Source organism: Elgaria multicarinata, chromosome 1 (assembly GCF_023053635.1).
Source record: "Elgaria multicarinata webbii isolate HBS135686 ecotype San Diego chromosome 1, rElgMul1.1.pri, whole genome shotgun sequence".
NCBI classification, from domain to species: Eukaryota; Metazoa; Chordata; class Lepidosauria; order Squamata; family Anguidae; genus Elgaria; species Elgaria multicarinata.
This window is the reverse complement of record NC_086171.1, coordinates 176184479-176199075: the sequence shown is the minus strand read 5'-3', so window position 1 is coordinate 176199075 and position 14597 is coordinate 176184479. Positions and strand designations below refer to the sequence as shown.

The 14597-nt window shown below is 47.0% G+C and overlaps 1 protein-coding gene across 2 annotated transcripts in view; it reads left to right on the top strand.

Moving 5' to 3' along the window:
* DENND2C (DENN domain containing 2C) overlaps positions 1-14597 on the top strand; it is a 75052-nt gene that overhangs the window by 40659 nt on the left and 19796 nt on the right. Inside the window, exons 4-8 of one of the 2 annotated variants that reach the window (XM_063143742.1) lie at positions 237-343; positions 2568-2738; positions 7513-7609; positions 9074-9118; positions 11256-11443. In XM_063143742.1, the coding sequence (XP_062999812.1) occupies positions 237-343; positions 2568-2738; positions 7513-7609; positions 9074-9118; positions 11256-11443 (608 nt within the window). Of the gene's footprint in view, positions 1-236; positions 350-2567; positions 2739-7512; positions 7610-9073; positions 9119-11255; positions 11444-14597 lie in introns of both variants that reach the window. The other variant, XM_063143734.1, reaches the window with a different exon arrangement.

Here is a 14597-nt window from a genome sequence, read left to right as displayed (position 1 = left end):
TGTTTACCTGCTTATGTGTGTGGGAGCAAAGTGGGGTTGAAGACCTGTGTGCACCAGTATGCTGCTCATTCCCAGTAAGCCAGGGGTCCTGGTTTACCATTATGTGCAACCACTACCTCCCTTTCTTTGCCCGTACTTGACACTGGCTCAGTTTGTTCATATATATATTTTTGCAAGCAAATACTGTAGGGTCGGTGGCCTCCCTCTTTCTCCTACAAGACTCTTCTTTTTCCTAGATCCTGCTAAGGAGAATCTGTATGAAGACATTAAAGTGAAGCCTCTGTGGAGGATCCCGTCTACTTGGAAGCTGCCTCCCCCCCGGAATACTTTCAAGCCACCCAAGGTGAAGGCACATGTTGTAGTCTCTCTGCTCTGATCTCTGCCCGTGGTTGGCTTTGTGCCTGTGCTTCGCAGGGCTTCTGCTTTAGTGTGCAGAAAGTCTGAGTGAAAGGGAATAGCTTTGGACATGCCTGTACGTTGCTCCTGTCTTTCAGTTGAATGTGTCAACTGCTTTCATTAGAAAGTGTTGTGTTGAGGCAATATGGGAGTTGTGAACTCTGTGGATGGTGGTTGGGTTCACACATGCAGCTCATTACTTGTTACTGCAGTTATTGAGCAAAGAATGTGTGTGTGTGTGTGTGTATGAGAGAGAGAGAAAGAGAAAAAAAGAAAGAAAATTTGCCAGTGGAGAGTAGGTGCTGCTTGCAGCTGTGTTAGCATCAGTTTGGCCTCTATAATTAATTAATTAATTAATTGACTGTACTTTTAAACCGGCCAATAACCAAAGTTCTCTGAGTGGTATACAATATACAACAGCATGTCATACAAATACTACAACAAAAATAGAAAAAAACCAGCATGGAATCTGTGCTGAAGACAATACTCTGCACTTCCCACTCAGAAAACAAAAGAGAAAGGGGAAGGAAGAAGACGAAGGGGGAAATTTCTCCGCATGAATTTCTCAAAACCCATTGGCTAGATGGAAGTGCATATTTTTCCACGTATGCACTAGGTACTCCTGTGGGAAAGAGGAACGTTTGTTATCTGGGGATAAAACCATATGCACCGTTTTTGCATCACTGCAGAATTTGTGCTATCCAGGGATAAAGCCACATGCACTGTTTCTATAGCACTGCTGGGGTGGGTGGGGAACTGGGCGATTGGCAGTCCCGGCTGCGTAGATCATGCACCTACATAAGTGCGTACAACTGTAGCTTCCCCACGTCAGATATCTCACTCAGCATGAGATTCTTTGTACACAATGGGGGAACTGCATTTGTTCTAGACTTTATTCTAAGGTGAAGTCGAAGCTTCCTCTAGTGAAGGTGGAGGGCTGCAGGTCAGTGGTGGACCCATGCTTTGCACACAAAAGGCTCAACCCCTGGCATCTCTAAGGAGGATTGGGAAAGAGTGCTGCATGGAACCCTGGAGAGCCATTCATAGTCAGCGTGTGGAACCAGCCTTCCTCAACCTGGTGCCTATCAAATATTTTGGACTTCAGCTCCCACAAGCCCCAGCTAGCATGGCCAATGGGTAGGAATTCTGGGATCTGTAGGCTGGTGTAGAGCCTACACCAGCTCTACACTGAACTAGATTGACCAATGGTCTGACAGTTTCCTATATTCATGTGAGGGTGCAGAACCTGAGGATCATTCATGATAATTTGCCTGAATCAGGCAAATTCCTCTTTCCTGTATCCATGGTGTCTATTATGGCTGATTTGAAATGCCATCCCACCCCACCCCCCACACAATTGGCCTCCTGATTCTTAGGTGGTAAATTTTTGGTGTGGGTCCCACTACTTTGTCCCCAAACAGTTTGGGAGAAGTACCGTGGTGGAGATTGCTATAGTAGTTTCTACCATTGGCTGACTTAATTTTTCCTGCTGTGTTTGAGAAAGGAGCTAACCATACATTAAATGCATATATGTTTCATGAAGCCCTGACAACCAACACTGAAACTGAAGCACTAATTCAGGCAAATGCTTTTTTGCACAAAGAGATTGGGTGGGTTGGGGCAGGAAATTGGGTGGGCGAGGGGTTATTTTGTTTTGCCGCAGCCTCTTTTCATCCCCTTCCCAAAGCTGCTTTTCTCCTCATGGAATTTTAGTTGTGTGTTTATGTGTGGTTAGTCCCAAAGTGTATTTTGGTTGTAGGGCCTTTGTGCTGGTTGCCTTACAGCCCTTCTGGTTTCTAGTGAGCTCCCCCCCCCTTAAAAACAAATGTAAATGTGTCCCTTTATGGGTTCCATTGCAAGTTTGGTGGCGAACCGGCAACTTCTTTTTGGCTGTCAAATTTTACTGGCAGGAGTGCAACACCAGGAGGTAGAAAATGGCCCCTGGATCTGCTTAACACGCCCCCCTCCCGCCGACCTTATAGTGCCCAGGAGAATGATTTCTTCAGAGGGACAGATCGCTTTTCCCACTTGTGTGTGTTTGTGTGTTTGTGTGAGTGTGGTGTGTATGTACATTCATCAAGCTTTAGTGGGAATTGCTTTCTTAGTAAAGCTTTTTCACTCTCAATGTAATAACAATTCCCCACCACCACCTGCATTTTTATTTTCTTCAGCTCCCTCCCAAGCCGCACTTCCTTCATCGTAAAACCTTGGAGCTAAAGAGCTCACGGATCTGCCTGCGGGGAAAGTTGGCGAAGGACACGACTCTACCTGTTACGTTGACAGAGTGGAAGTTCTTCAAAGCAGGCGAAGCTGGAAGCAGGAAGAGGAAGAACGTTCCCCGGGTGAGGAACAAGCCCCAAACTGTCACATTTTGTTGCTGGGCAAATACAGTTCTCCTTAGCCCTCCCCCCCCCACCTTGCTAAATAAAACGAATAGCCCGCCCGCCCCTGTTGGTTTATGCCTGTCACACTGCTAGTGGAAGGGAGGCACAGCTCTGGCTTGCTTGCTTTCCTTTTCCAGAGGCTTGAATAGTCCCTCACTGCACCACTCAAATATGGCAGCCCTTGTGAACACCAGCTGCTCCACGCCCTCCCTCTGTGACGATGCCTTGCTGTTGTGTAAAGCTTTGTGTTTGTATTCATCATCATTGAATCCTGCTTCCCCACCAGACGAGCTCAGGGAAGTGTACGTCCTTCCCTCACCCCATATTACTCCCACAACAGTCCTGTCAGGTAGGTTAGGCCGAGATGGTGTGCCTGGTCAAAGCTCATCCAGTCAGCTTTATGGCTGAGCAGGGAATTGACTCTAGGTCCGCCTAGGCCAGCGGCTCTCAACCTGTGGGTCGGGACCCCTTTGGGGGTCGAATTACCCTTTCACAGGGGTCGCCTAAGACCATCGGAAAACACATATTTCCGATGGTTATAGGAAACTGTATTGACTGAACTATGTCATGTATCATCTTTTGTATTATTAAAGCTATTGTTATGTATTATTTTCATTAGCAAAGCATCCCATGACAATGGATCGTGCAGAGAAGAACGAAAATAATTTTATGGTTGGGGGTCACCACAACATGAGGAACTGTATTAAAGGGTCGCGGCATTAGGAAGGTTGAGAACCACTGGCCTAGGCCAAGTGTAACACTCTTATCCACTTCCCCACACAAGTCCTCGTTTTACTTTCCTCTTTGAAAGCGGCTTTCCTTTCCCCCTTTGCAGGGCATCTCTTTGGGTTTGTTGTTGTGGTGGTGGTGGCATTCACTTTCCTGTCAGATTGGTCATTGCACTAATTTCACAATAGTCAGTAATTCTAATATAATTCCAGGTTAGCTAACCCATGTTTAGCCCTATGTAAAGAGATTAAATGTGCAATCCTATGCATTTTTAGACTGAAAAAAACTCCTAAAATTCCTCTTTCCCTAGCCAGAGTTGTAGGACTTTTTAAAGAAGTGTTTTTAAAATAAAATAATAATAACCTGAATTCAAGATCATCCTGTTGGAATTGTGGGAAATAAAGTGTTACTTTGAAAGTACTTGATTATTTATTTTATTTATTTATTTATTACATTTCTATACCGCCCAATAGCCGAAGCTCTCTGGGCGGTTCACAAAAATTAAAATCATAGTAAGACAACCAACAGGTTAAAAGCACAAATACACAATATATAAAAAGCACAACCAGAATAAAAACCACGCAGCAAAATTGATATAAAATTAAAATACAGAGTTAAAACAGTAAAATTTAAATTTAAGTTAAAATTATGTGTTAAAATAATTAGGAGAGTAGCTGGAATTGAATTTAGCTGGAATTAAATCCACCCCTTTATCATGATGCTGCTATCTCACTGCATTAGGACAGAATGCTGTAGGTTCATTAATTAGTTAGACAAGCAATGTATGGCACTATGCAGTTAATATACAGTTAACCCCTTTACATTGGAAGTTAATTTTTTGTTTTTAACAAGAGGGTGTGTGAATGATGTTTGCAAAGGTTCAAAGTGACCCTGAGTTCATTTGGTCCTGCCTGGACTTGTGTAGGTGCTTCTTTCTCCGGAACTGCTCATTCTCAATTTGACACTTAACCTCCGAAGTGTTTTGTGGCTTAAAGCTGCTGAGCAGCTTGTTAAGAATGGGACTGTTCCATAAAAACTGAATATAATTTTCCTGATGTGTTTCCGGCCGCTCCCTCCCGTGGGTGAGTGAGTAACGGAGATGCATGATTGGTGTAGTCAGAGAACCAAGAAGCAATTTTTGCACTGCCTACGCATTGTAGGAATTGGACTCTTGTCCAGTTGGTGCCTTTGATATCAACTTTCATACGCTTGTATTAATTTTTAGCTGTGTGTGCTCAGATGCACACACCAGTTCGTTGAACAACTCTCCAATAAGAAAGCATTGCAAAAAAGAAGCCAAGTTCAGACAATGTTGTCTAGCTAGATAGCCGAGCAATCGGAGTTCCCAGTTTTGGCATTTATGTAAGGCCAAAGGACACAGCCAGCAGTATAACCTAGTGGGAATCTATTTCTTCATTGAGAGAGAAAATTGGGGGTGGGGAAGGGAAGACTAACATCTATCCCAGGCCAAATGTGTTGCTTTTCCAAGTGTTACACATCAGCATTTCCTGGAGCATGCAGAGATTATAATAAACACTGTGCCAGGAGGAATGACAAAACGTCCCACGTGAGCCTCCTTCCTCAGACAAATTGATTCTGCCTAAAGACCCCCAAACAGCTTCCAAAAATGTGGGAGTAATTTACTGAGAGAGGAAGCGCATGTTATTCTCTCTCTCTCACCCTGAACTCGTAGGACTTGGCCACGATTGCTGGAGGGATGCCCAAATAAGTCAGGAAAGCATCTCGGTCAACCCCAGCAGAAAAGCATGTGCTCTCCAGCAGTCTGGCACTGCCTCTTCATCTCCCAGCAATGACTGCTGGGTTCCTGAAGCCGCTACACTCTTTACGGCGGCCGCAACACTGCAACCGCCAGTGTTGGCTGCAGTCGCCTTATGAAGCGTGTGGTGGAGTCACGCATTTCCAAGTACACAGGGCTAGGACTGCTGTGTACAATCGCAACTCCCCGGTGTGCGTTCCAGAGATGTGTGGCTTGCCCTTCACGCTTTCCATGGGGCTGTCTATATTCCCTGTATATCCCATGGTGGCTGTGCAGTGGGCGCTGCATGGTTTATATGACGTAGCGCCACTGCGCACCCACCACGGCCTTTCCCCCCTGAAACTGCACACTTAAAAAGTTGCTGACTTACTGTGACTTTTTGCTTTACTCTGAAGTCGCCACCTTCTTTGCTCTTTCGTAGCTCTTTCGTTGCTCTTTGCTCGCTTCATAGGTTGGGGGTCGTGCAGGAAGGCAGGGCAGAAGGTGGGCTTGATGAGCTGAATGGTCACCGACACTGCCCAGAAAGATTTGCCCATTCCCACCCCACAGCTGCGATGCCGTGGGGTTTTGAAGGAACGAGCAGCAAAGCACTGCCATCAACACACACACACTCACTCACACACACATACACCTCGTGTTCTTCCTCACTAAACGATGTGCTCAGGCTATCGTGTACGAGCGTGAAGCGGCTCTCAAACCATCAGCGTTAAGATCAAGGCTGGGAAAGTTCTGGAGGAGCGGAAGAGAGGCAGAAGGAAACTCATGGAGGAAACGCAGTGCTTCCTGCATGCGGGCAGCTGTGCCCTAGGGTCATGCTGCACTCCGTACGTGCCGCCCTGGCCCAGGGGCAGCAGGCGGGAGCTCTGCAATCCTTTCTTCCTCTGCCCGCCTGACCCTGCTTGGTTTGTTCCGGTCAAGGAAAGGGTTGGGGCTGTGAACGGATTTACCTGGTGTCTCTCTTTCGCATGTATGCTGAACTTGTGGTGATGGGAACAGCTGGACCCCACCCTGTGGCCTTTGCTTGGAATGCTGAATGCTTTCTGAAAGCCGGGCAAGAGGGGACTTGGCCTGCGTGCCACGTTTAAAATAGTCAAGCAGTTCAGCAGGAGACGAGGGTGTCAGCAGGTTGGGACTTGACAGGCTGAGACTCTCAGTCTGCCAGCGAGTTGAGATACCTGACACCTCACATGGTGCTGGATAGGTTGGGCTGCTGCTGCCAATCATTTTTAGCACACAGATGTTCCTTTGGGACCTGCAGGGTGATGTAGGCAAAGAACGAGAAGAGTATTGGGGCTGTAGATGTGAGAGACCTCAGCTCACAGCCCTGTTCAGCTCCTCAGGTGGTGTCAAATCTCGGTCTAAGCTACCTTGCAGGGTTGTTGTGAGGCTAAAAGGGATCACAATAGAGCTGTACACTGAAAAGTGCTAGAGGCAATCACAGTAGGGCACAGCTTTTCTTTCATGAAACTTTGGGATTGCTACATAAGTGACCAGGTTCTAGAATGGTGAACATATCCATAGTGTGATCACAATATTTCAGCTCCCTGGGCCCTTCACAATGCACAGCTTTGCTTGAGACCAGTTGTAAAGCCAAGAAAAAGAGTTTTGTTTTAAAGCTCTGCCTTGATTCTAGAAAGGCTAGCAGGGACTCTGTATGCATAGTACTGAATGCAAGCAAGGCTGTGCTCCCCACACGTGCCTTGTTTGTTTTAAAGGGGAAATACTGCTGCTTCCCCCCTCCCATTGCCACAAGGCAGCAGCTATTTGGGGGGGGGCAAAAAAAAGAAAAAGAAAAAAAGATGGAGGTGCCACGTGTTGCCAACCCCTGGTGTAGATTATCCTACAGAGTACTTTAGGATTTTCCCTGCCATTGATTTCTCTGGATGTCCATGCCTAGGTCTTCTCCCTGTGTCCTGGTTCTGAAATCAGGACCATTCCAGGATTTCTAATGGCATGTATGTCTGGAGCGTCCATATGTACCACTTGTTATCAACTTTTAAAATCTCATTTTGGCTTGTTGCTTCCAGAAGCCAGTCCAGACGATTTGGCTTGCTCTTCAAATCGATCAAATTATCCCTGCCATGGGTTTGTAACTGCCCTCGTCAAATTTCCCACCATAGCTCTGCGTAAGATTGGACTGTGAACGGCAGGCTTTCTGATCCTTGCCTGGACCTGTGTGACGCAAGTGGCCACTCTTTGATTTCCACTTTTTACTTTGGGTTTCAGCTTGTATTGAAAATACAAGAGATCTTTGACTCCAAACGAGGGAAGAAGCGGGTGAAGTTGGTGACGCAGACGGGAAAAGAAGTCTCTCCAGCCAGAGGTACAGATGCTGAGCTATGTGTGCTTTTCCTAGGACAGTTTTCCCCAACCTGGTTGTTCCAGCTGTGTTGTACTACATGCAGCCAGCATGCTGGGAGTTGTAGTCCAATGAACTGAAGGGCACCAGGTTTGGGGAAGACTGTCCTGGTAAGATACCTGCTACTGATGGGGATGCCTCTAACAAGCGGAAGGCACGCTGCACCTCTTGAGAATTGGTCTGAAAGTACCATGGATCGATGTTTAATATTTATTTACTAACTACTTTTTTGTCCTGCCCTTCCTCCAGGGAGTTTATGGTGGTGTAGAAGTTTTTGTGCTGTAATTACAGATGACCCAAGTAGTCCCAGCCCCCATCTTTACTGTGGCACTTTGGCACCGGCATCTGCACGGGAAGGAACGCAAGTGTGGACTTTCCTGCTCTTTAAAAGCAAAAATAAAATAAAAACGGGGGAGGAGAAGAACGGGGCCGTTCCTCCCCCCCTTTTAATTTTTTATTATTATCTGTATCTCTACAGCTGCGCAGATACAGATGATAAAAATAAAAAAACGGGGGGGGGGGGAGGAACGAGGCAGCCAGAGGAGAGCGTGAGGAGAGGGGGCAGGGACTTGGGGCGAACCACCTCTCCTCCCTCTGGCTGCCTGTTCCTTCCCCCCATTTCTTTTTCTTTTTATTATCTGTATCTGCGCAGCTGCGGAGATACAGATAATAAGAAAGTTATTTTTAAAAACCCTGCTTTTTTCGTTTTTTTTACTTTTACAGGCACGGGTGCCATGCTCCCACATTTGCGTTCCTCCCCGGCATCTGCATTTTTTTCCGCTGCCAAAAAAGTCGGGGTAAGTGCCCGACTTTTTGGGAGTGGAGTTTCCAGGGTTTGCCCCTGGATGGCTTCACAATGGCAGCTGCGCTTGTACATGACGTGCCGCTAGTGCAAAGCCGCTCCGGGGCAAACCCTTCGTGTAGACATGTCCCCAGATTGTTTGGTGGGTTGTTGGGTTTTATATTTATTTATTTATTTATTTATTTATTGCATTTCTATACCGCCCCATAGCCAAAGCTCTCTGGGCGGTTTATATGTGCGCTGACTGCAGCACATATGATGCTTTCCTTTCCCATATGTGCTGAAGTGCCTACCAATAGCCTCATGATCTTTATGTGACCTGCACTCTGCGAATCAGAGTTAGTAGTATTAAACAACTTATGGTGATGCATCCTCCCCCAGTCCTTTGCATTGCACAACAGAGAAGATGCCTTCCTGGAACCATATAATGGGCTTTACTTGCTTTATTTAACACCTGGTGTGTGTGTGCATCTGCTGTAACAGGTGCTTTTTCTGGACAGTGCAGCTGTGCCCAACTTTTGGTGTGCCGGAGGCCCAAGATGTATCACTGGCCTGTCAGCTGCCTTCCAGCATTTCCTATTCCCACCCAGCTGGCAAATTCTGATGGAAACTTTCTTTCGTTTCAGGTGAAACCAATGGCTATGACAGCGAACCGGAGAATCTGCCGAAAAGTGAGTGAGTGAGTCACCGGGGCTGAGCCAGCTCACGGGGCATAATTACAGCTGCTGGAGCAATTTTTGGCAAACGGGCTGGGAATGGCCGGGCTCCATACAGCTTCTGGCCTGGCACTGTGTGTGGCATTTTGGGGCTGTGAGCCATTTTGAGTCATTGGACTATCAGCCGTTTGCTTGTGGCAAAGGGAACTCGCAAGAAGTGTTTTAGAGGCTGTCTTAGAAGCTTAGGCTGTATTCTACCCAGCACCCGGGGTAGCATAGCTTGCTTGGCAGCCGTCTCTACTGCAACTTTGGCATGAGGACGACATTTCTAGGATCTCAGTGAAGATCTGTATGAGAATACGTTAGTGTAACGCTTATTACTCAAGATCTACCCATCCAATTTTGCTCAGAGGTGGGCAGAAATTAGACCACCTGATGTTTCGGGCCTCAACTCCCAGCATTCCTGACCATTGGCTATGCTGGCAGGGAGTTGAAGTTCAAACATCCAGAGATCTAACTTGTGCCCACCCCTGTCCTAGGGCACAAATCTATTCATGCAGACTGAATGAACATCCATCCACAAATTGGAGAGGGCCTTCTCAGTGGTTGCCCCCCGACTGTGGAATGATCTTCCCGATAAGGCTCGCCTGGCGCCAACGTTGTTATCTTTTCGGCGCCAGGTCAAGTCCTTTCTCTTCTCCCAGGCATTTTAACAGCATTTAATAATGTTAAGTTTGTTTTAATGGACCCCAGAATTGTTGTTTTAAATGGATACTGTTGTTGTTTTTATACTGTTTTAATGTTTTTTAAAAATTTTGTATACTTTTAATGTTTACTATTTTAAATTGTTGTAAACCGCCCAGAGAGCTTCGGCTGGGGGGCAGTATATAAATGTAATAAAATAAATAAATAAATAAATACAAGGGTCATAGAGCAACTTTTCTCAACCTGATGTCCTCCAGATGGACTATAACTTCCATCAGCCCCTGCCAGTGGTCAGGGATGATGGGGGATGTAGTCTGAAAGTTCTAGAAGGCACTAGGCTTAGGACAGCTGATGTAAGGAACCTTGCTGCTTCAGAGATTGGCGTAGATGACCTTTGAAGTTCTCTCTAGCGCCATGATTCTGTGAAAACTCACAGTGAAACACGTTAAGATGCTTCCTTCTCTTTCCTGGTCACACGATCCTCCTCAGGGCATCTCCAGCTTTGCCTCTTGAGAACTTTTTTTTTTTTTTAAACTGAAACTTGGTCCCAGTCCTTTCTGTACTCTGTATACTCCTGTAAGATTGTGAAATGCCCTTTGCTGGGAAAAAGGAGCATCTGGAGTGAAATTATACATAATGTTTGGCCCTTTATCCTGGGCTTGCATGTAAACACTGGAGGAAGAACAACTAAAGCAAGAGCAACAGGCTTCAAACTGGCTCTGCATCGTGACTCATCTGCCCTAGTTGGCACCAATGGCTCTGGACACACTAGCATTTCCTGCTCTCCATGCCTGGAAAGTGTCAGAGCTAGGTTTTGCCCGTAGCCTAGGATAGCAGCCCGTTTGGAAGTGCCCACCAGCATAGAGCCAGCCACAATGTTTCCGTTGTTTCCTTCCTGCCGACAGTTTTGTGCAGGTGGCCTGATAAGCACCCTGTCTAGACTCTGGAGGTGGAAGGGGAGACTGTGCAGCTGGCTTTAAAATAAAATGACTTGAGTTGCTTTACTTGCAGCCCACTAAGCTTGTGTCACTGCAGTTTCTGCCACTGCGATCCTGCTAGTTTACAGTGCCAGGTGCATTCAGAACAGGAGGGCTTGTGATAGCTCACTGTGGTGGAGAGAAGGGGACGGGTTCTCCCCTGATGCCAGGTGGTGCAGTTTGCTGGCGTTGCCAGATTTTGTCTCTGATTGGGCAGCGTAACTGCATTCGCTGCCAAGCTCTCCCTTGGCTTTTGGGCTCCTTTTTCGCCGAGTGATTTTTGGTACACAGGAGGAAGCAAGCTTGCCCTGCTCCCGGCTCTGCCACTGCCCTGTTTGCTGCATGGCCTTGGGTGAATCCCTTACCTTTCAGCTGTCTTCCTATCAATTGAACGGAGGTCGTGCTGCCTCCCCTTACTTTGCTCAGGATACGAGGCTGTTGCAGTTAAAGGAATTGTTTCGCTCTTGTAGGTCGACATAAGCGTCTGCTGCAGGTGCAAGCTCAGTCCAAGAGGAATCCGCACTACCAGACGCTGGAGCGGGACCTCATTGAGTTCCAAGAGCAGCAGCTTTTTGAGCTCTTTGTGGTGGTGTCGCTACAGAAGAAGCCATCAGAAGCTACCTACACCCCACAGGTTATACAGCAGTTTCCTAGCAAGGTGGGTTGTATGGTGTTATTTACAGCTCTTCCCACTCTCCGGAGTTAATTGTGCATGCTTTGGGGTTGTGGAGGAGGAGACAGGAGGAGATCTTTACTTGTATTTTAAGAGAACAGCGATCATTGCAAAGGGCGGCAAAGCATCATCTCTGCTGGGCTGTTCCAGAATATGTTTTGTGATTCTTTGAGCTTCTCTACATTAAGGGAAATCCCGTTGTTTTCCCACTGCTGTTGTGCTTCCTGTTTCTTTGGTTCAATTGATAAGAATTGGATTATACAGGAGGAGAGGGACAACAAGGAGGAAGGCCCTGCTACTGCTTCCCAGGGCTCCTTTAAATAGCAGACATGACTGAATCGAAGGAGTCCCTCCCTCCCTCCCTGGCATGTGTGCAGAGGAGAGGGCATGTCTTGTTGTTTGTTTTCTCACAGCCCCCAGGAAAGCCAGGACTTACTTCTGAGTAAAAATAAAATTTTGCTGTAAGTTTACAACCCTTGTCGCACTTACTTGGGAGTAAGCCCGATTGAACACAATGGGACTTACTTCTGAGTAGACACATGGGGATCGATCTGCCTGCCTTTGTTGCAAGGAGGCATTTTACCCTCTGTTTAAAGTCCTTCCTCCCTTCCGCAGCAGGTTCATAGCTCAATGTCAGCTTTACATGCTGCTAATTTCATGCAGCTTATCTGTGATGTATTTTGAAATGGAATTGGGGGGTGGGAAACTATGGAAGACCTCCTGTTTGTTTACTGCGTCATTAAATTGACCCAAAAACTTCTGTGAGTGGCCAAAAACAAACATGCTATAAATAGCTCTTTTAGAGAAGCTCTTTGTGTTATGGGTATAGGGGAAATTTGTCACAGCTCTAGCAGCAACAGATTGAAATCTCAAAGAGAAATCACTAAGCCTTTCTCCACTGTCTTGATGGACAGATCTAATCTAACTCCGGTTGGTTGATGTAGAATATTTGTAATTACTTTCTTGTCCATTACTCTTTCCCTAACAACAAATATACGGCAGGGCTGTTGAACCCAGGCCCGTGGGCCAATTCTGGCCCATCCAGAGGTTCCAATCCAGCCCTCCGGGGTTTGCCAGATGGCCCCACCCCCCTTGCCCAGGCCCCATCTGCCTTGCCTCAGTGGCCTCCCTCACTTTTGACAGGTTCCCAGCTTTCATGTGGTTCTTTCCCCATTCCGAAAGGTCGAAACGCCTCTCCTAAGACTTCATTACTGGCAGTGAGATCTTTAAGCTAGAAGATCCGTGTGTGTGTGTGTGTGTTTGTGGCCCTGCCCCTTTGCCCCAGTCTCACCCCTTTTGCCTTCAGCCCTGGGGTGAGGGGCAGCAGCTTGAAGGGAGAATCAGTTTGGAACAGAAAAGTAAGCATGGGGAGGAAGGGTTAAGCATCCCCCTCCCCACATCTGTTTCTCCCATCCAACCCCCCCCCTTTCCCAACACTGTGTTTCCCTGGAAAAGCAGCCCAGCAGGGGACTCGCCAATGATGCTCAGTCTCCTGCAAAATGTGGGGATGTGTAAGATTGCAAAGCAGCTTGCCAGAAAGCCAGGAAAGCTCTTTCGTTTGTTTCTGGAAAACATGCATCAGTTTTTAGGGCTGCAGGACTGTTGGGTGGACACAGCTGGGGAAGGAAGTGCAGCTGAGTTAAGCGTAGTTCCCAAGCTGCGCTGACTTCATCCAGGCTGCTGTTGATAACAAAAACAGGGAGGGGGAATGTGTTGGCCTACATTGCTCAGAAGACACAATGAGCCATGTCCCACCGCCTCACGTGACTCTTGTGCTCGTAGCTTTGCTGACAAAGTGGATGGCGTTTTGCCAGCCCGCTTGCCTTCTGTCTGCCCAGGAGATGTTTTGCAGGGTGGATGTAAGCAAGATTTGCACAGGAGGGTCTTTCAGGCTAGGATTGTCCCAGGAAATACTGCACTAGTAATTATGGAGCCATGATTATAACATGAGCACAGTGATTACAACTCTGAAAATAGTCCTGTTTCAAAACAATCTGCCAGTCACTTCCTTCTATGGACTCTGCAGAGAAGCAAGGCGCCTGGGAAACCTTTATTAGACTCTATAGCAAGTCATGCTAGACAGGGATGTGGGACTTCCTCTGCACTTAAAGCCATGTTAGAAATGCATCATGAAACAATGAGCCATAGCTAACTTGCATACTACTGTCCCTTTTTTAGGGAAGGTACTTGAGAAGGTTGTGGCGGAGCAACTGCAGGCTCTCTTGGAGGATACTGATTATCTAGATCCATTCCAGTCTGGGTTCCGATCTGTTTACGGGACTGAATCAGCCTTGGTCGCCCTGATGGATGACCTTTATCGAGAGAGGGACAGGGGGAATGCAACCCTGTTAATCCTGCTCGATCTCTCAGTGGCTTTTGATACCATCGACCATGGTATCCTCCTGGATCGACTCCCTGGGATGGGCATCGGGGGCACTGTGTTACAGTGGTTCCAGTCCTACCTACGGGGTCGTTTTCAGAGAGTAGCATTGGGTGACCAGTCCTCGGCCTCTTGGCAATTGAGCTATGGACTGCCGCAGGGCACCATCTTGTCCCCAATGTTATTTAACATCTATATGAAGCTGTTGGGAGCGGTCATTAGGGGATTTGGAGCTAAATGCCATCAATACGCTGATGACACGCAGCTCTATCTCCCTGTGACAACTGAATCAGGTGAGGCTGTGCAGGTCCTGGACCAGTGCCTAGACTCAGTAATGGGCTGGATGAGGGCCAATAAACTGAGACTGAATCCTGGCAAGACGGAAGCCCTGTGGGTGAATGGTTCCCGAGTCTGGGAGACAGGCTCTGCCTGTTCTGGATGGCATTGCACTGCCTCTGAAAGAACAGGTTTGTACGTTGGGGGTACTCTTAGACCCATTTCTGTCATTGGAGGCTCAAGTAGCCACCACGGCTCGAAGTGCCTTTTACCATCTTCGGTTGGTTCGCCAACTACGGCCTCTCCTGGACAGGGATAGCTTGACCACGGTGGTACAGGCATTGGTAACCTCAAGATTGGATTACTGCAACGCACTCTATGTGGGGCTGCCCTAGAATATTATTATTATTATTATTATTATTATTATTATTATTATTATTATTATTATTATATAATACTACTGCTATAATACAAACCTGAAAA